Consider the following 20,124-nt stretch of genomic DNA (forward strand, 5'->3'; position numbering starts at 1 on the left):
TACTCTACCGCCGGTTGCTGTGAACGTTTCAACCGCGATCGGTTACATCGCGTCGCTTAAGGAACTCGTGTGCAGCAGAGGCCTTGGGGATGAACATATTACTGCGCTGGAAATATTAGAAACGGCAGTGATGCGATCAGCTTTGAAGAAGCAGACATGCATCACGGACTTTTTTCAAAAATAAAGTTAACTTTCGTCTCGCTTGCTCTTTTTGCCCGTATTATAGGTGGTCCACTTACTACGAACTTTGGATACAACGAACAAATGCCGCGTGACGATCAAGTTCGTTATAAGTGGGCTCGACTGTATACAGCACTCAGAAGGTGGCCATCTTGAGCTGAGGTGTTGATTCTAACCTAAAGTGCTCGCTACAGAATCGGAAGCCCTGCAGATCCATACGCTAAGATCGGCAGATAGCAGTAGAGCGTAGGCTCACGAAGGTCACAAACAGGTCAGAAGGAAATTGTGGAATGGTCTCGCATGGCCGCGAGAAGCTGTGGGCTACTACGGTTGTGACAGCCACTGACTGAAACCCTAACAGTCTCTAGCGATGACGAGTCCCGTGTAATCGCTGGTCATGTCAGGAACCGCCCGGAAGAAAATGGATGGCCCACGAAGCGAATCTTTTGAAAAATACCACTCCCTGGCTGATTCATCGTTGCATAACCGTTGCAAGACTAGCCCCAGGAAGAGCAGGGAAGAAATGAAAATAGGATCATCTTCGTGTTGATCGCACGGTACACACAGGCGTATATCACGCCACCGTTACGCTAACGAGGGGCCGAACTCTCGAAGCTGTTCCTATAACGGCGGTTTCTGAGTGACCCGTACCTCAGCTGCTGTGAACCAGCACAGTGGCACGAGCCAGTCACGAAGCGTTCTCATGTGGAAACGGCTTCATGGACTCTGGCCGGGACTCGAAGAGCATGATGCCTCTAGATCATAACGGCTGGGGCCTGTCCTCCCCTTCCCTGCCAAAGACAAATTGGCGAGCGGACGCCTGAAAACGCAGTAAGCTAGCGGGCACAGGAGTAGCAATGACCGTAAGCCCTGCCCCTTTCGCTCCAGGGTACGGGGTAGGAGAAGCCTAAGAGGAGGAAAGCCGCAATTCCTGCCCAGGATGCGGTGGCTTTGCGATAGCTGGTTTCTAAGCCACGCGAGCACTAACCGGTAGCCCAGGCTGGCAGTCAGAACCTGTGAGAGTCGCGTGGCAAAGAGGCACCTGCCCGGTAGGTGCGCACCGCGCCGTTCGAACGCGAGACCGCGAGCTGAAAGCGAAAAAACCCCATGGACCTCCAGCTGGAGGCGGCACACCTGGCGTCACTACGCGTAGCTAGGCTGTGGCAGAGCCGCGGCATGCGAGAAGGAAAGCGTAGGCAGCGGAAGACCGCCGTTAGGCTTACCAATCGGGGTCTGCAGACGACCTCGCCGAGCGACTGTCTTCTGCGGATGCCCCACGCGACTGAGCCTTTCGAACGATGCGGCGCGCGAGCCACGCGAACGGCGAGCACTTCTTTTACTTCTCTACACGCGCCGTGGAGGACTCTCATGCGAAAGGCGCGAAAAAGAAGAAAAAATAGCAGAAATATGATAATTTCTTCAGGCATGTTCTGGCTACTCATGTTCAAAATTCATCTGTATTCAAAGCTTCCTAAATACGGCATGTTTAGTCCCATTCCCATTTTCCCTCCCCAGTCTCACAGTGTTTGATTTGTTAATTTGAATCAACAAATCTGCATTCTTTTTTATTTATTTATTTTTATTACTAACTTTTTATTTTTATTTTATTTTTAACGTTTTGAGCACCTGCCAATCGCCACCTGTCTTGGCCAATCCCCCGCAGTGGGTATGCGCTATTATATTCTTAAGGACAACAACAACAAATTAAGCGCCCAGCAGGACAGCGGCCTGACGGACCAGGGCCAGTTTATCCTCCGGTGTGGAAGACTCCAGCCAAGCACGCCAGAGATAGGAGGAAGGTACGAATAACGGGGGGATTCAACAGCGACGGGATAAAGAAAAAGACCGTGCTGAAAGTTAGCACAGAGAATTTGCCGCATCAGTGCTTACTTCCTCAGATGATTTTCAGCGCCTTCTGTTCCCTTGGAGGAATAAAGCTAGGCGATTTCGCAGTCTTGAAGTTTCCTTCACACGATCAAACCGACTCAGCCACTTGATCGCATGAAAAATTCAGGAAAAAGAGAATATCAGAGTTTTGGGGCTGTGGTTACAAAGCAATCTGAGAGCGGATCATACAATCGAAACTCTCAAGGCCACGGTCAACCAAATACCAAGAATGATTAGAAGGTTAACCTGACATCGGAAAGGGATGAGGGAGGAAGACACCCTCCGCCTAGTCCAAGCCCTAGTCGTAAGCAGGATTACCTACGGGCTCCCCTATCAATAGATTAGAATCGTTGATAGTAAGGCTATTGATACCATCATAAGGGGAGCCTATCAAACTGCCCTAAACATCCCACAAATGACATCAAAGGAACGCCTTTGGGCACTTGGAATACACAACGCCTTCGATGAGCTCAAGGAGGCAGTTGTGAAGGGTTAAAGAAAAACTAAAAAAAAACGCCTAACCACGACACAAGCGGGCAGGGATTTCCTGTCGAGACTGGGGCTATGGCAGGTACTACGAACTAGTGAGAGCCGGTCCCAAATTCCGACACCTTCAAGAGAGAAGATCTAGGAGGAGGAGGAGGAGGATGTAGAAGAGGAAAGGCAGGGAGGTTAACCGAAAGAATAATCGGTTTGCTATACACGGGGGGAAAGGAGTGAGGGGATAAAAAAATGAAAGAGAAAGGAGAGTAACAGAAAATTGAAGTCACTTTAAAACGTCACTGTTCGTTGAAGCCACAGCCTATCGTACAGGAGAGAAGATCTATGCAAACCCCATACCTAGGCACATGCACCACGAATGGAAGAAGGGTAGAAGGAGAGCCAGAGTCAAAGCAGTGGCAAACAAACTATCGAAAGAACCGGAAGCGGTATACATGGACATGGGTCCATGCCGAGCCAGGCAGGTTCGCAATTACTGCAGTCGACAACCAGAAGAGGCCAATCATCCGTTAAGTAAATTCTCTCCTGAGACGTTGAGGATCTTGTCTTTCGTATGATATTTTACAGTTGTTTGAAAGCAGTTCGCGAGTATCATGTTTTGCCCAGAATGGATACCTAGTAACATAGTTCTGCATACGCATCTGTTTGCGCACCACACCAACCTCGGTCGTCCTCGTGTTTCAGGCAAGTATTAAAGGCAAGTATACTTGAAAAAATGGCTGGTGGTTTAGCACTCTAAGCACGAAATATTGTGCGAAAGCACAGTTTTTATTCAAGTGGACACCACTGCCACATACCTGAAAGTGTGATTGAGGTGTCCACTGACCCAGGGAGCCAGTTATGCGCGTCTTCAACTTTTTCGTCGTCGATGCCATTTTACCCAACGTACACCGGCGGCCCATGCTCCAGTGCATCGTTTCTGCAGGAATGTTGGCAAAGCCAACGCGTATTGCTCTAATGCCGTGTTTCTGTCACAGCGTTGTCCACGCAAACGCATGCAGCGCACATATCTCATTCACTACCGCCACATAGCTCAAAGCGTGAATAAGTCTGATAGTAGTATTAGTTGATGAAGAAGACGATGTGCAATGCACAGCGCGAGCGTTTGTTGCAGTTTAACACGAGGCGTGATCGGCTGCGGCCTTGGTTTAGTCCACCTGTATGTCCGACAGATAGTTTCACGTTTCATGTTTTTCCGAGACACTATAAACACCCAATAATGCGTGCATTCCTGCAAGTAAATTTAGTTCGTACTTTACCGAGCCTCATTGTGTCTTCTAATGTGTCTGATCCTTCGTATTTGTGGGGATTCATGCATGAGGTGTATTTGGCTGCTCGTTTCCTACTTGTCTGTTTTTCGCCTGAGTTCCTTTTTTCGGTGTCGAGGGAACGGTTGTACAAGGACTTAATTTGTAGGCTCTTCCCTCCGCCCATGTATCGCTCTGTGTATTTTGGTTTACCGGGACATGACGTGCTCAAGAGAGTACGTAAAATTCCCCTCTCGCCACGTACAAAAGCATTTTTCTTTAAGCTACACACTGAGACTTTACCGGTTAAAACACAGCTAGAGAAAAAAGGATATTTTCGTGTCTACGCTTAACTGTCGCCTTTGTGATGCTCCTGAAACGATCGAGCATTGTTTTATCAATTGTAAAGATACAATACTCTTCTGGAACACCATGCAACGGACATTGAAAAAAAGGGCTTAATTTGACGCCGCATTCTGTATGATATCTCACTGCACTGCCATTCGTAAATGATCCATTAGATATGTTAATTTTAATTGAACTACACAGCGTCTGGAGAAAATGCACGACGGACCGACATTGTGGATCTGTTGTTTCTGCTAAAGAATTGAAATTGAAAATTGGTTTTGGGAGGAAATGACGCAGTAACTGTCTCACATATCTCGGCGGACACTCGAACCACGTCGAAAGGGAAGTGATAAAGGAGGGAGTGAAAGAAGAAAGGAAGGAAGAGGTGCCGTAGTGGAGACCTCCGGAATAATTTCGACAGCTTGGGGGGCTTTAACGTGCACTGACAAGAATGTAATAAGAATTGGTATTTACATCTAAGCAGCGGCTTGCTCCACCCGTCGAGAAAAGGGATCCTGTTCCTGGAGACGCCGTAATGGTCGGCAACGAAGCCAGGAAAGACTTGCGCACGGAAGAGCGATAGACGTACCTAATAAAAGAAAGCGAATGTGGCGTCACGCGGCCAGCTAAGATTGTCCGTAGGAATGAACCCTCTGCAGCGTGAGCAAACCACCTGTCCAAAGATGTACATACGTTGCCTACCTTCTACTTCCGACTGCAGGGATTCTAGTCCGACAGTGCCCCCTTAGGGGGTTGAAGATAGGCGGAGCGTCCTTCTCTACTGTTTTAGACTGGGGCGCCACAGTGTTGGTTTTCGGGGACGGCATTAAATATTCCTGCGCAAAGAGGCGGCTCACACTAAGGGAGCTAAAGACGGACCTCCGCATGGTCTCAGATCAGATTCCAACAGCAACACTATAGCAGTTAGGCTAAAGTGCAGATCGACGGCAGGTAAGTTAGGGACAGGTTTTCACACCTTCCAGGTATCTCCTGTCAGAATATTCTGAGCCGAGATTTCGTTTTCAAAGCTGGAATTGTATAATTGTATTGATAATTGTATTGAAACTCCAGGTAGGCCTTTACAGCAAAGGCGATGGCAAACCACCACATGAATTCTGCAGGCCAGCACAGCCATCCCTATATACTGTAGAATGGGTTGCGGTCGCCGGTCGCAGTGCTTCCCACTGAAACATGGCCAGTGGCATAGACATTACCTTCCACTCAGCAGAGAAGGCCCAAATAGAGACTGATCTAAAACCTTTTGCAGTGATGTTTACCGAGGTTCCAGGAAAGGCAAAAATGCTGCAGGATCGAATCGACACAGGTGATGACTGGCCTGTAACTCAGGGTCGCTGAGCGTTCACAAGCGATCGCGCTCTGTCGGGCGGCGCCCAGAGCAGTAAGGTCTTTAAAGAGCCCCCAGGCTGTCCAGTTGTTTTGGCCCCCAATAAAGACGGCACCGCCCACCTGCGTGTAGACTACCGGAGGTTAAATGCCATAACCACAAGACACTCGTACTTTTTTCCGTCTTTTGATGCAGTTATGTACTGAACAGGCGCTGCACAAGTATTCACGACCGTGGACTGCAACACAGGCTTCTTGCAGATTCAATAGCCAGCCAGGATCGACATCGAGAAAACCGCGTTTTGTTGCTCCTGAGGCCTGTTCCAGTTCGTGCGACTATCTTTTGGTTTGTCGAATTCTCCAGCTGCATTCCAAAAACCGATGGACGTAGCCCTCGGGGGCACTAAATTCACTTATGCTATGGGTACATATTGACGATGTGGTGGTTTTTTCAAAATATAGAGGACCACCTCACGCACTTGCAGGTCACCTTGCAGAATGCGGGCATGAACTCGAGGAAAGTTATGTTGGCAGGCAGCAGGATCGAGCTTCTAGGCTTCATCATAGATCAAGGCACAGTAAAGCCAAACGAAGATAAGCTTTAGGCCATCCTGCAGTACCCTCAACCAGCAAACTTGAAGTCTACGGTCTACAGGCAGTTTTATCACCAACTGCGCAGACCTCGCGCGTACTCTGCACCAGCTCTTGCCAGAAGGAATGCCTTGGACCTGGGTAGCTCCGGAGGAATATGCATTTCACGCGCTGTCTAAAGCAATTGCCCCTACAGCGAGCCTGCATGCGGCTTTCAGGTATCAACAGGCCATTTGTAGTAAAGACCAATTAAAACGAGTACGGGACTGTTTAGCCGTTGTTTTCGCCATCAAGAAGTTTGACTTGCACTTAGATGGGTTCATCATTCAACCTGACCACCTGGCTTTGTCATGGCTCTCACGGCCGCAGAACAAAGCAGGTCGTCTGGCTCGCTGCACGCTGGCTCTTAAAATGTATCCTTACAGGGTAGAGTACTGAGAAGGCACCAACAACACGATAACAGGTGATCGTGCTCCTTTGCGAGGCCATGGTTAACCAACGCCACTAGTCCTGACGGGGACGATGCCGAGCAGTCGTGTGGTACACTGGTCAGCCGGCAGCAGTTGCTGAACGCTCAACTTAAAATAGTGCTGCCATATCCTGGAAGACATCGAACGTGCTGGCTTCATTGGAGGCAGGGTATACGACTACCTGCAGAGCACAGACGAGCTGCTCCTACGGTACATCGACGCAGCAGACGCGGATAGCGGTGTATTGATTCTCTTCGGGTTGTTGCACCCACAAGCCTCAAGAACATCATTCATGGAGTATTTCCACGACAGCGCGCTGGCTGGCCATAGTGACAGCAAGAAAACTTGTAAAAAAAAAACTGTCTTCGTCCTGCGCCCGCCTTTGGTTATGGGACTGAGCGGCATGGTGAGCATTGCAGTGCCCAGAGATAAGGCGGCTCTCATGGATCCATGTGCAGCTTCACAGGTGAGCCTCTTGTGTGAGCTCGGCTCCGGCAGTATTAGAAAGCGTGCAACAGTGAGTCGCTTTTTGAATCTTCTGATGCATAATAAGGGAAGGTGAAAGGTGAAAGGAAACTATAGCCATGACTTAAGGCTGTTTCACATTTCCGAGCTGTAGCGCATCACGACAAGGGACTCTGAACGAGATGGGGACGGACGGACGGACGGACGGACGGACGGACACACACACACACACACACACACACACACACACACACACACACACACACACACACACACACACACACACACAGAGAGAGAGAGAGAGAGAGAGAGCCCTCGAGGCGGAAATGATTGCCATACTATGAAGTGGTCGTGTTAGCATGCATCTGTCAAAAAATCAACTTACTTTCGTTCCCATTGAATACACGCATGTCGTTTCATGTCGCATTCCTAATAACATAAAGTTATTAAATTCCTAATAACATAAAGTTATTAGGAATTTAGCACCGTGTGGGTCCATCTCGTTCACCGTCCCTTGTCTTTTCATGCGCAACTCGGAAATATGAACCACCGAGCCTAAGTTTCGACTTTTCCGCGCGCTCCTCCCCGTGCACATATTAGCCGGCGCCGCGCGATAAACTTCACGTTGTGGGAGAGCCATAGATGTGGCCGAGGCAGGGACCTCTTCAACCAATAAGGAGAGCGCGTTAAATGTGTTCCTCCGCAAAGTACAGATATGGTTAGGAAGGATTATAAATCGGCGCTATCTACGTACTATAAGCGTAAGAACTAGGGGTGTGCGAATATTCGAAATTTTCGAATATAGTTCGAATATTATATTTTTAGTATTCGTATTCGATTCGAAATACAAGTATTCGTGTTGTTTCGAATATTCGATCCGACGCGAATATACGTAGCTAGCCGAATATTCTATTGTGAGCACCGGCGTTCATATCGGTCCGCAATTCTTTTCGACAGAAACATAACAACACGGCGGCGCCTAGAGCAATGCGTAACGTTGGGCCATGCCGTAGCTGACTGCGCTGATGAGCTTCTTTGTGGCTATACCTGCGAAGCTGGTGTAGTCAGAGCTGTGCACGAAGTGCCTCGCAATACGTGCCAGTTCAGTGCCAAGTCCGAGGGCACTTTCTGTGGCTAGAGAAGTCGTTAAGGGAACTACTTCTGCCTGACCATGTGGAGCAGCGGGTTTACCCTTCTTGATAACCTTTTATGTTCATCCCAGCAACGCGCTTTTGTGCTTATGGCAAGCTAGCCTTAATCAGTGCTGTGTACTAGCCATCTTCTCTGATATTTCCACTCTTTTAAGAATAATGTTCGAGACTTTGATGCTTTTTGTGCAGCCACTCACACCTTTTGTGTTCATTTAATCGTTGATAGTTAAACTGTGATGTTCTTGGATGCTCAAATAAATGTTTTGTAGAGGTTAAATGCATCTGTTCTTGATTATTCGATATTCGATTCGATATTCGGAACCAAGTATTCGTATTCGATTCATATTCGAAAAATTTGATATTCGCACACCCCTAGTAAGAACGCTTACATGCGCTAAACACAAGCATTTTGCAGGACGTTACGCCATTTGTCACATTTGCACTTTTAATTCGGCGTATGCAAACGAAGACTCAGCGTTAAGCTCAGCCTAGCGGTGCCATCTGGTTGTTAAAACTGGAAGCATTTTTGTCAACAAACCAATGCTTCTCTTACTACAAGCGGCAGAACTGTCACTCTAAAAAAAAAGAGCAAATTTATCGCTCATACATTTTGTTATAAGAGAGATGAGACGAAGCGAAAGCATAATGGTCCATTTATGGCCAGTGAACGTACTGAAAACGGCACTAACGACGACGAATTCAGTCTGAGGCGAGGAGTCCTGCTTCAACCCTAGCAGCACAAAATGCCGCTAGAACATTGTGGCAATGTCACCAATGTTTTATAATGTTGTACAACATACTCTAACATTGCAGCAACGTGCCCATAAGATGGCCAGAAAGACACTATCTGCTAACATTGCAGCCACGTGCTCAGAAATTGGTTAGCATAACATACCATCTGCCATCGTTGGAACAACATCGAAAAGCAACTTTGAGGCAATATAGCCCGGTGAACGTTATTATAATGTTTGAATCATAACAATAAAGCAACATTACAAATTAGCAGTACTTTGCAATGAAACCTCTTTTATTGCGCCAGCTATAGATTGCATGCACAGCCCCATTAATTTCTCTAAAAGCTTTGCTTATTACCCAGTTGCCACTATCACCCTTGAGACGCCCTTCAGTGACGGCTATATAAGCTTGACTCCTTGCTATCCATTCGAAGGTGAGTGTACGAGTTGCATGTAGTACTGCATTGTTATAGTGCCTAGAATACTGGCCAGTATATTCTAGGCACTATAGCATTGTGGACCTCAAGTGTCGCTCGCTCGTCGCCGTTGGTCCTTGCAAAGCGTTGTGATATGTGGTGAAGTACACCAACTGGAGCCCGCATGCTCGTGCAGGGTTGCTGAACTTTTCAAGAATGTTACATGTATGCTATGAAACGTGGCAATGTTGTAGCATTGTTGTATATATGTCAAATGTGAGCACAACTGCAGAAAATAATGCAGCAATGTTTTTCTACATATGCTGTCTTGACATTGCTAAAGGACACTAGCCATGTTAATGCAACCTAAAACGGCAATATTGATGCAATGTTCCAGCAGCAATTTGTGCTACTATGTCAGATACAACTTAAGTCTGCAGTGAAGCTCCGCCCACATTCAGCCTCTGCGCACAAAACTCCTCCACGACAAAAAAGTAGTCCGCTTCTTGAACGTTTCTTGTTACCTAAACAAGAAGCTTATCACAAGAAAAAAAATATGAGCGCCAAGCTTTTGATACGTGGATTGTTTGATATAGTCGAGCATTCAAAAGATGATTTCGTTTACTGGTGCGATTGGCTAGCGGAGTAATACAGGACGCCGTGGACAGTGGCCCAGTGTTAGCAACTGCTGTTTTCTTAAGTTGTATCCTACTAAGGGTGCCGCCATTTTGGAAACGATGCTATAGAACACGCTAGAGTCACACACACTAAACTCAGCGTATGTAATGTTAACGTACTACTAGTGTAAAGGCTCGATATGAAATAATGATTGGCACATGCACACTTTAAGGAATACTATCTAAATGCCCGTATGCTTATTTCATACTAGCACTACATTCCACAGTGCCAGAATGTTGCCTGCGTACTCATTGCAGTTTTGGTAGTGCTGCGAGAAACTACTGGGATGCTCTTGGGACGCTGACCGCAAACATGCTGCACAAGATGCTCAAGTCTGTGCCGACACATTTCACACGACATTAAAGCATTCGATGTATCATCCCAAAACAAACACAATCTTCATCCATTCCTGCATAGCAGCAGCATTCAAAGCAAATACAACTGCGTAAGCGCTACGTGGACACGATATAGTGCCCATCACCCGCGTTACCACAAGTGTAATTCCCCCTGTGCGCATGTGAGAGTCTCCGTCGGGCCAGAGAAGGTCAAGTGACATAGGTACGCCGCTAAGTACGTTAGGACAGTCGCGCAGCTTCGCCTCGACACACCAGGACCATACTAGTCCACTAGCCCTAGGTCTCTTCGATTTAGCTACAATGTCTGCACTAGTTCCGTCAGGTTTCATGGCGGTGCCGCGAGTGTGCAGCATCAGTTCAAGAGCAGCTTGCCACTGGCTGCTTCCAAAACGAATAGTCGTCTGCTAGCCTTGGCGTCGCTGCCAAATAACAGCCAGCTCCGTGCTGCCAACATCAACAGCCACCAAAGTCTCTACCACGCGAAGAATTTTCGCAATAAATGCTGCCATTAACCAGCCCCAGAAAATCGTTTCTCAAAAAAGTCGTTACATGTAATATGCACAGATGATTTCCTAATATTAGCTAAAATAGGCTGCTCATGGGACTCTACTTGACCGCTTAGGTTTTCAATTCTGACTGCATGAAGTTACGCACCTCCTTCTTTCAAGAACAAGCAGTCATTTCTTTTAAACTACAGTCAAATCTTCTCAGACCTACACATGCAGGCCACCATATCGCTGCACTTCCAATTCCAAGAGTGCAAGCCAGCCAAAAACTAGTGCTGCACTAGGCTGGTACTCTTGCAAAACGAAGACGGAAGTGCAGCAGGCGCATGCTGCACTAGCAAAACAAAGGCGGAAGTGCTGCACTCCTTGAACTGGAGCAAAATGCGCAGCCAAATCAGAGACCTCCTACTAGTGCGCCTCGGTGAAACGTGTGTGCGCGTGCGATTGGGGGCAAACAAACTGCTAGACAGCGAGTGTCTCTGCTATCCATGTCTCAACGCTCGGGGAAAAAAAAACTCTCCCTGTCTAAACTTTTTGCTTCTGTGTCAAGCTTGAAATTTTTTAATCCTTCTTGTACGAAGACACCATTTGCCCAACACAGTCATGTTAAGTTCAGTTTCTTCTGTTTCGAACTGCATGTTCATAGCAAGACTTGCCATTACAGATTAGGTGTAGATTTGGCACTCTCTGACGTAGGCACAGGATTCGCAAAGCTTCAGATAGCGACATGCACACAAATCGCGACACCACGACGTCATGTATTAGTGGCCTATTTCGATGCCAGAAATTGTGGCAGCATAGTTTCCATACAGTGTGAAACTCCATGGGTGTTCAAGAGAGTTGTTCAGCGAAGATAATGTGGTAACTTCACTGATATCGCCGATAAGTGCTTTGTTCTTATTAGAATGGCCACAGCTGTAATCTGGTGTGGAAAAGGGGTGCATTAAGGCAAAAACAAATGATTTAACAGACCCATTTGCCTTGCCTGCATTTTCCACTTTTCCTCTTAGTGCGGAGCTCCACTATTCCTTTCAAAGGAATACAAGCATTGGGCAGATTATAGGAGGATACAACTATAGTCTGCTCCACACAGGCGAACAACCCTGCAGCCAAAGGCCGTGGACCGATTTTGAGGACTGCATGTTAACCCCTGCTAGCCCAACAGGGGATTAACCACAACATCACGACTCCTTTGCGGGGCGTTTGCCACTTCGTTTAGTTGTATCCGACTAATTCACAGTACTCCCTGCACTTGTGGCAAAGGTGCTGCAGGCAGCGCCTGTCTCTTCATAAGCACAAACTCATCACGGGGCAATGAAGTATTTCAAAAAGAATAGGCAGATCAAAAGGGCCTTGCTGTTAGCTATGCCCAAAGCACTGCCACGTGTAAACTGCCAGTGCATACACATGACAGATTAGCAAAAATGTCTTCTAGAAGAGCAATTAGAATTCATTATTGCTTCGCACACCACTTTCCATGCACAACCCAAGGGGCCAGACATCAAAACGCAAAAGACAATGTTTAATGTTCGAAATCGTGTTTTATCTGAGGGTAGTATATATGATTCTACATGACTAGTGACAGTGCAGATGGCAGACATCTCTTGTCAACTTCTCATATAGAACTCTATTCACAAATAAATAGTGCAGGCATACAAACAGGACAAATACACATTGTGTTCTATGTACACTGAGCACAGTTGCATGTGCAGAACAAAGGCTGCACATTTCTGACAGATATAAACACTGCACAAGCAATCACAAAACAATCGAAAATAGGGTGTTTCCATAAGATTCACACAGATCAGTCTACAGGCCACCTGCCATGCTTCAAAGGAGCAGTGCGACTCCATTTGCCTAATATACGTAACGAAGATAACATACAACTGAAATTTATGCACCTTGCACACACAAAAAAGAAAACACTTCCAGCCACACCCATAATAGACAACCAACTACAGCAGAGACTTTACATTGTAAGCCTTCGAGCTGCATGGCTATAAAATGTGACCCACCGCAACTGGCTATAATGATCATTGCCATCTGCAAGCATTTAATCCCTGCTGCAGCACCTCTATGACAGTGCTTTACAACAGACAAGTTACCTGAACTAAGCAATACCAGACAAACGTTGTCTGAGACAACAGCAAACCTGTACATTGAGACTCTCGCAAGTTGAAGTACACAGCGAGACCGCTGAAATTACAAAAACTTTAATACAAAGAAGCTAGTTTGCACATCTATATCTAAAAGTACAGGATAAATTTTCCTCTTTCACTAGCTAATATTGAGGGCTTAAATCCGGCAGTGATCACAATGTACTTGAAGACAACTTGTTCTGCACAAGAATTAGCTCTGTGAATATGAATATTCAAAAAGCAGACTCAATCGAGTCTGCCTTATGAAATAATTAAGCTGTTCTAAAAGAACTTTGGAGTTACGACTACACACTGAGCAAAGGAGAGGGGAGACAACGCAAGGGAAAGAAAGCTTTGGTGCTGCGTTGTCCTGGAGGACACGGTGACAATGCTGCCTCTCTACCACATAAAAGCTTGTGCCAAATTGGACCCCAAAACAGATAGCGGAGCATTGCAGAGATTGATGGCTTGGCTTCAGAGCATCAGCCATAACTCCTTTAGTCATGCAAAACCTACAGCGATATTGGGGACTGGTAACATGGGGCAAGACAATTTATCATGGAGGGTGAACCACTGGCCAAAGAAAGGAACATCGAAACAGACAAAAGCCATTGGGCAGCACTGGCAACAAAGGTGGAAGTGCATACAATGGTAAAGGTCTGCCCACTAAATTTGTTTGCAGCTGACACAATAAACTTGTTACCATATTAGCAAAAAATGCAACTTGAAATGGACGCCTCTAAATCTTCATTACAATAATATAACTTGACTCATAAAATCATCTCGTGAGATGAGATACAAAACGAACACCAAAAAATGGTGAATATGATAAAGGCATATAGTATATAAGTTGTCTGTCCAGACGTGCACTTCATTTATGGTCAGAAAGAATTCAGGTAATAAACTTTGCCTGTCAACAATAAGGATGTTTTTAAGAATAACTTTTAGCAACTATTTGTGCAAACTCTAAAAGTGAGAGAGCACATTTGTTCAAATGGACAACATGGAAGACACGAGCATCAAGTTCTTGTCCTTAGTATTATTGTGGCAAAGGCAAAATTTGTCCTAACAAAATGACATTCTTGGATGAAAACCCCAACTGCAGCTCATTTGTGCAGTGTGTCACAGACATTTGGCAGTTATAATGCAACAAAAACTACAGTATTAGATGTGCGACTAAAATAATATTTCATCCCATGCATATATGAACACAAGAATCAGTCATGATAACACCTAGCTGAGTGCAAGTACCTTATTAGCAAAGCCTACATTTACACTAAGAAAAGTGCACACGTCACACAAGTTCTGCCACCACCAACGCCATGAAGCAAGCTGATAGGCCGACTCCACATGTGCTTGACGTGCAAGCCACCATATCCACAACAGCCCAGAACACCATGGGTCTGAGTATTTCAAAGAAGCAAGCCTAGGCAGGAGCCCATGCTGGAGCATAAACTGCCTTGACCTTCATGAACGTACAACTGCACTCAAAATTCAAGGTACATATACCCTTGCTCTCAGTGCTACCTGGTCATGACTTGAACAATTAAAGTGAGCATACAGCTTAACTTTCAGTGCCTAGTCGTGTCCAGAAATTTTAACATGGCCAGCAAAGCCCCATGCAAGCATCCTTCAGTGCCTAAAATTACAACAGCTGAACAAGTGACACTTCCACAAACACTTTCTAGAGTCCAATGCCAATGAAGAGAGAAGTGGGTATGCATAACTGAAGTTAATTAGCAAGCTACTGGTAGACACCTCATTACAAAAAACAAACAAAAAAAAACATCATTCTTTTTGCAATCAGAAAAACCTTAAAAAGAATAAGATGAAAGGAATGACTTTAGATAAGGCTATCTATGACATAAAAAATGTCTTGCATTTATGCAGCATGCTCACAATGGCAGTTTCCTTTAGCCAAATAATATCTTTCAAGGCTCGTATTTTAGGACAACTAGCAACCTAACCTATTCTAACAAATTTAAAGTGGCTAACAAAGAAACATTACATACAGCACCAAGCTAGCCAAACAATCCCTCAGAATGGCCAGGCTACAGGATCACCAATGGCCACTACTCTGTTCATGAATGGCACACAAAACTAGCTACTAAGGGGCTAAGGGGACAGCAAGGCTTACAGACAGAATATGAATCAATATCAGGTAATTAAATTTAGCATCACTCTCACAACTGTGTTCAGTAAAAGAGTGAATACTGTACAAATGAGCTGCTATAACTACCATAACTTTTTAAATAGGTCTGCTCTACGCTGCTAAGTAGGAGATTAATTAGATTAAGAATTAAAGCACTGCTTTCACAAGAAACAAAACAGTCAATGCCATCAATCCACCAAACAATCACAAAAAAGCTAGATGTGGCACATCAATAGCAAAAGTGCTGGAATGTGTGACAACGTTCTCAGCAACTCCCATGCGAGCCAGTGCTTTCACTGCACAAATGGGTGCAAGTGAGAATGCTTAATTCCGCAGCCACGCTGATGCTCCCACGCAATATTACAAGGCAAGATGCCTGCAAAAATGCCAACAATGGGTCCTGCCATTATCCACAAGGAATCTTAAAGGAATGAGTGATTTAGCACAGCCCAACTGCCCACAGCCTTCAGGAAAATAAAACACACATTCACATCAAGTAAGGGTAAAGTACATAAGCGAGAGTTTCCCCTGCATTTTTCAAGTATCGCAGTCATCTGCAAGTAATTAGGTGCTGAAAGAGTGCATTTCCGTGCTATTCTTCACAACACCGCTTTCTTTCGGACAATAAAAAATAGGACAGCTGTACAGCGGTCCCAATCACTTGAAAAGATACAAAACTGATGCACCTAGCAGTCTTCTCAGCATCATACACTTTGTGAACTTACACAATGCAACATGATTAATGTGCTTTTCATTCTGTTGGGGGAAGAAGGGGAGTGGGGGGGGCCTCAACTTCTAAGCCTCTAGTTGCAGTTGTCCCAGGTTGAGAATCTGACTGGAGCCTACCACTTGAGCAAGCTCAAACCATCTGCGTCCCACGATACCATTTCCTGCAATGTTGTGACATAATAAACAGCTCTCAAGTTGCAAGAAAAGATGGCACTGGCTAGCAGCAGGTTTTGTCTTCTCTTGCTCCAAGCAGGCAAGAAGTGCAGGCTCTCAGAAGAGGGTGATGAGCGCCACCTGGTGGCTGCGCTTCTGGTGCCGCTGCTCAGGCTGGCTGCTCCAGACACCAGCAGTGCTTGCAGAAGCTGTGGTTACGGGGCCAGTCAGTGGCGCCACTCTGGGCCCTGAAACCTTCGGCTGGCTATCTTGGCCCAGGTGTGCAGCGGATGTCAGTGCCACTTCGCCTTCTGGGCAAAGATGTCTGCCCGTAAATTTTGGGCGAAACAGATGCCAAGGATCTGCAGGTCAGGGGAGAAGGAATGGGCTCTTACTGAGGCTGCAGCCATAGCACTGACTTCACCACACAATTACAAGACCCACCAAAAGTCCACTGCTGCATTAAACCTATCAGTACATGCACCTCGGTTTTGTATTTCTTTGGTTTTACGCATTTTCGAGGCCTTGTTCAAGTGGGAAGTAACGCACTCAGGACAAAAAAGGTAAGCAGAATACTCTACATTAACTTTGACTGCCACATTTTTCATGCCCTAATATAGCATGTGAGCAGTACTTTGTGATTTTGCCTCCATCAAAGCGGGTCCTGCAGCCCTCCTTTATGCACAACACTACCTGCCTCCCTTTCGGCTTTTTTCACAAAAATATAGCATGCCTTCGTTAACAGCACAGGCTCTAATGGAACTTGCTGCTTCACTCTGCCTTTAACAGCCGAGAGCGGAAGCATATAAAGACGCAATTTGCAAGCTGCAAACAGGCTGCAAAGGAATTGTACTAGAACATGTTCTTATTCAAAATGTCGCTGCAAGAGTCATGCTTAAATACAAGCACTGAAGTGACAGCATAAAGGCAACTATTTCTGAAACATGACTGCATAGCTTATCTGAATTTTAATGCAACTCATAACCTCAGGCCAGATGCATGAAATGCACCTTCATCATAGTAATGCAGATCATAGTGTATAACCAGAGGCCTTTGTTTGGGGTCAAAACCCAACTTACCGCTTTGTGTGTGTGTGCCAAACAAGTTTTATAGAAAATCAGGCTAAATCCAATAACCTTCACTCAAAAACTACCTTTCCAAAATGAGTTTTTCAACTGTAAATCAATGAACCAAGGCACCATAAGGAAATCAACTACTCTAAATCCACACTGAGAAAGGCCTCTTGGCATTAATTACTGGATAAATAAGCACTGTCACCATCGATTTAACTGTGGTTCAGCTAGTTCCCAAAATAAAGGCATTACTTGCAAATGAATTTGAACAGTACCTTTGAACAGTGCCTTTTAACAGGTGCTCAAGAACCCAGAACACAGGTAGGCATTATTTTATAGGATGCTACTGATTTTCAGCAACGCCGTTCAGTCATCGGCCTTCAAATTATGCCGTTAAAATGCTTTCACAGAGTACATGCACATCATAGCCGGTTCAGAATGAACACGAAAAAAAAAAAGAGTTATGGAGTACAGTAAAGCGAGGAAAAAAAATACTAGGAACAAAAAGGAAGGAAACCATCGGCTAGTGATTTGTGCAACCTTAGCTTGTAGAGCTTGTTTGTGTAACAAGTATTTTATATATACTACCACAAATGAGTTTATGGTCAAATATTTCCAAAAATAACCTGGAAAAGCCAAAACTAAGGGAAAAAGTAAAACCAAACTGCTGCCTTATTTCTGACAAAAAGCAGCACATGATTTTTCACTCCCATACCTCAGAAAACACAAAACCCAAAAACAAAGGGCCCTGCATATATAAACACACATTAAGACAAGAACAGGTCAGAAAATATATTTTTATCCTGTCACCACCAAAGCACAAATAGCGCATGTACTGCACTAAACATAGTAAAGCATGCAAGAAAAGCTTACTTTTTATCCTAAAAGCTTTTGTAATGTTTCACTCAACAAAGATTTCACTTTGTAAGTATTGTCTTACCTTTTAAGCAATCATGGCTGCTTTCAGAGGAAAGACTGCTGTTTTAGACACATTGTAGTTGCCTTTGCAAACAGCCTTTGAGACAGCCATTAAGTCAATAGTCTACCATGCCAGCTCAAGGGCCTTCAACGTGCTTGTGTGGCACAGGTATGAGTTGCATTCAAGGTTTCTAAAAAATAAGTGCCCTACCAATTTTTATTTCCTATGCACTTGCTTCAGCAGAGAGGCAGACGGCATAAGAGTTTCTAGCACGAGTCTGAATGCACTGCAACTACATTTATTAACTGCACATCTGAAGAAAGTCGCCTTCAATTAAAAGCAATAATAGCTGTGAAAATATAGACACAAGAAGACAGTATATGTGGCATTAAAAATAAAAAATACAAATATAAAGGTAAACAAGTGTAACAGATGATAAGATCAATGGAAGCCTGTTGTACTGACCTGAGCAAAGGCAACTATTAATAATGCTCCCGACAGGGGAACCAGGTTCACCTCTAACCACTCTTCCCCAACCTGGAGGCAACCTCGCTCGTAAATGAGCCTTGAACGCTGGGACTTGTCCTACAAGGGTCGTGATATGGCGAGAACTCATCAGACCCCTTACAGTGCTCGCTAAATGCTCGAGTTGCCGTAACCAGGATTACCTGCCACCAATGTCAGCTGCAAGCATCCCAGCACGCCTCCTATTCTTGCTCTGAGGAAGCCATCTTGTTAGAAACTGCAACCCTCATGTTTCCAAACAGACACCACCACCACCATCAAGGATTAAAATATACTACAGTAGGGCACAGCTTCCACATGGCAGTATGCTCTTGCATAGCCATGGAAATTGATGAAACCATTCCACTCTCCACCCTCCTTCAATTTGTGACACTACGTGGAATACTCACTGGTACGATGCTTCGAACATGCACACCACCTTGGCTATTAACAAGCCATTAGTAGGCCTGACAAGTACTTTCAGGTCTAATCTTAACACCTGAAGGCTTGTCACATGTGCTAACAGTGGACTCGATTTGATCCTCCCTCTTTCAAAGCTTGCATGCTATCCAAGTTACTGAAATATTCTAAGTTTAGCTGCTACCCCACTGCACCCTACCATTAGGTTCCACCATGGAGGCAAGAAAGAAAACTAGCCACAGAATTGGAACACCAGCTCAGGCTATTAATAACACTGAAACATGACATGCCTCGAGAGGTAAAACAGAGCATTGGTGTGGTGCACTGAAGTGCACACTGAGGCCACTGGAAGTGCTAATTTAAAGTGAAAGCCGAAAACTCAAGCGCCCTTCTGTACTGCCACAAAAAAAGTAAACAGCTGCCCTTGAGCTTTCAGAAAGACTGCTTTCAGCTGTGAAAAAAAGACTACGCAGTTGTAAGACAGGCCGTCGGCTCCCAAACCTTGGGCGCCTGTCGTAAGGAAGAAGAGGACGAAGACAGCGGCGGGCGCGGATGCTCATGCGTGTGCGCTGATCGCTGTCGCTGGGACTTATCGCTGCCTCTGGACTGAACCGAGGCGTACCGCTAGCCGTTCGCGACGCAGCGCCTTCGAAGACTGCACTACACTACACATTTGCCTTCGGTACCCTTTAGAGGTAACAAAAAAAGTTACAGCTGAAGTAGTGTGAGGCCATCAAAATAAGTCTGCCACGGCTCGTTTAGGTCTAACAGTTACTTTTCATGAAGCTACTTCCCAAGTACTGCAAACGAAAATTATAAATAGTATATATGTGGGATCACCACGGCCAATGTAAAAATATCGAAGAAAAATTTGCAGGTGAGAATTTTTGAACTCCTCTCGCAGAATAGGAAAGGCGGCTGTCAAAAAAAAAAAAGAAAAGAAAAAAAGGAGAAACAAGTGCACTTTTCCCCAATGGCCCCAGGCCATCAATCACTAGAAGAGGATTTTGAGAGTACCTGTAGCACGGCCAATCCCACGGCTACCCCTGCCACTGGCACCAGGTTAGCTTCAATCCACTCTTCCCCAGCTCGCAGACAACCTTTCTCATAGATCACATGAGACTTGTCCCGCTGCTGCCAACCAAGTGCACGCCACTGTTAG

General features: G+C 45.4%; 1 protein-coding gene across 4 annotated transcripts in view; it reads right to left on the reverse strand.

The window, feature by feature from the left end:
- Positions 1-12,375: 12,375 nt before the first annotated feature.
- Positions 12,376-20,124, reverse strand: part of Tsp26A (Tetraspanin 26A) — a 36,816-nt gene continuing 29,067 nt past the window's right edge. The window contains exons 7-9 of one of the 4 annotated variants that reach the window (XM_089581235.1): positions 19,980-20,096; positions 18,504-18,623; positions 12,376-16,408 (exon numbers count right to left, since the gene is read on the reverse strand). In XM_089581235.1, coding sequence (XP_089437361.1) covers positions 16,340-16,408; positions 18,504-18,623; positions 19,980-20,096 — 306 coding nt within the window. In that variant the 3' untranslated portion in view covers positions 12,376-16,339. The remainder of the gene's footprint in view (positions 16,409-18,503; positions 18,624-19,979; positions 20,097-20,124) is intronic. The other 3 variants (XM_089581232.1, XM_089581233.1, XM_089581234.1) reach the window with 3 other exon arrangements.

This window comes from Amblyomma mixtum, chromosome 3, assembly GCF_055824585.1.
Source record: "Amblyomma mixtum isolate Tamu chromosome 3, ASM5582458v1, whole genome shotgun sequence".
NCBI classification, from domain to species: domain Eukaryota; kingdom Metazoa; phylum Arthropoda; class Arachnida; order Ixodida; family Ixodidae; genus Amblyomma; species Amblyomma mixtum.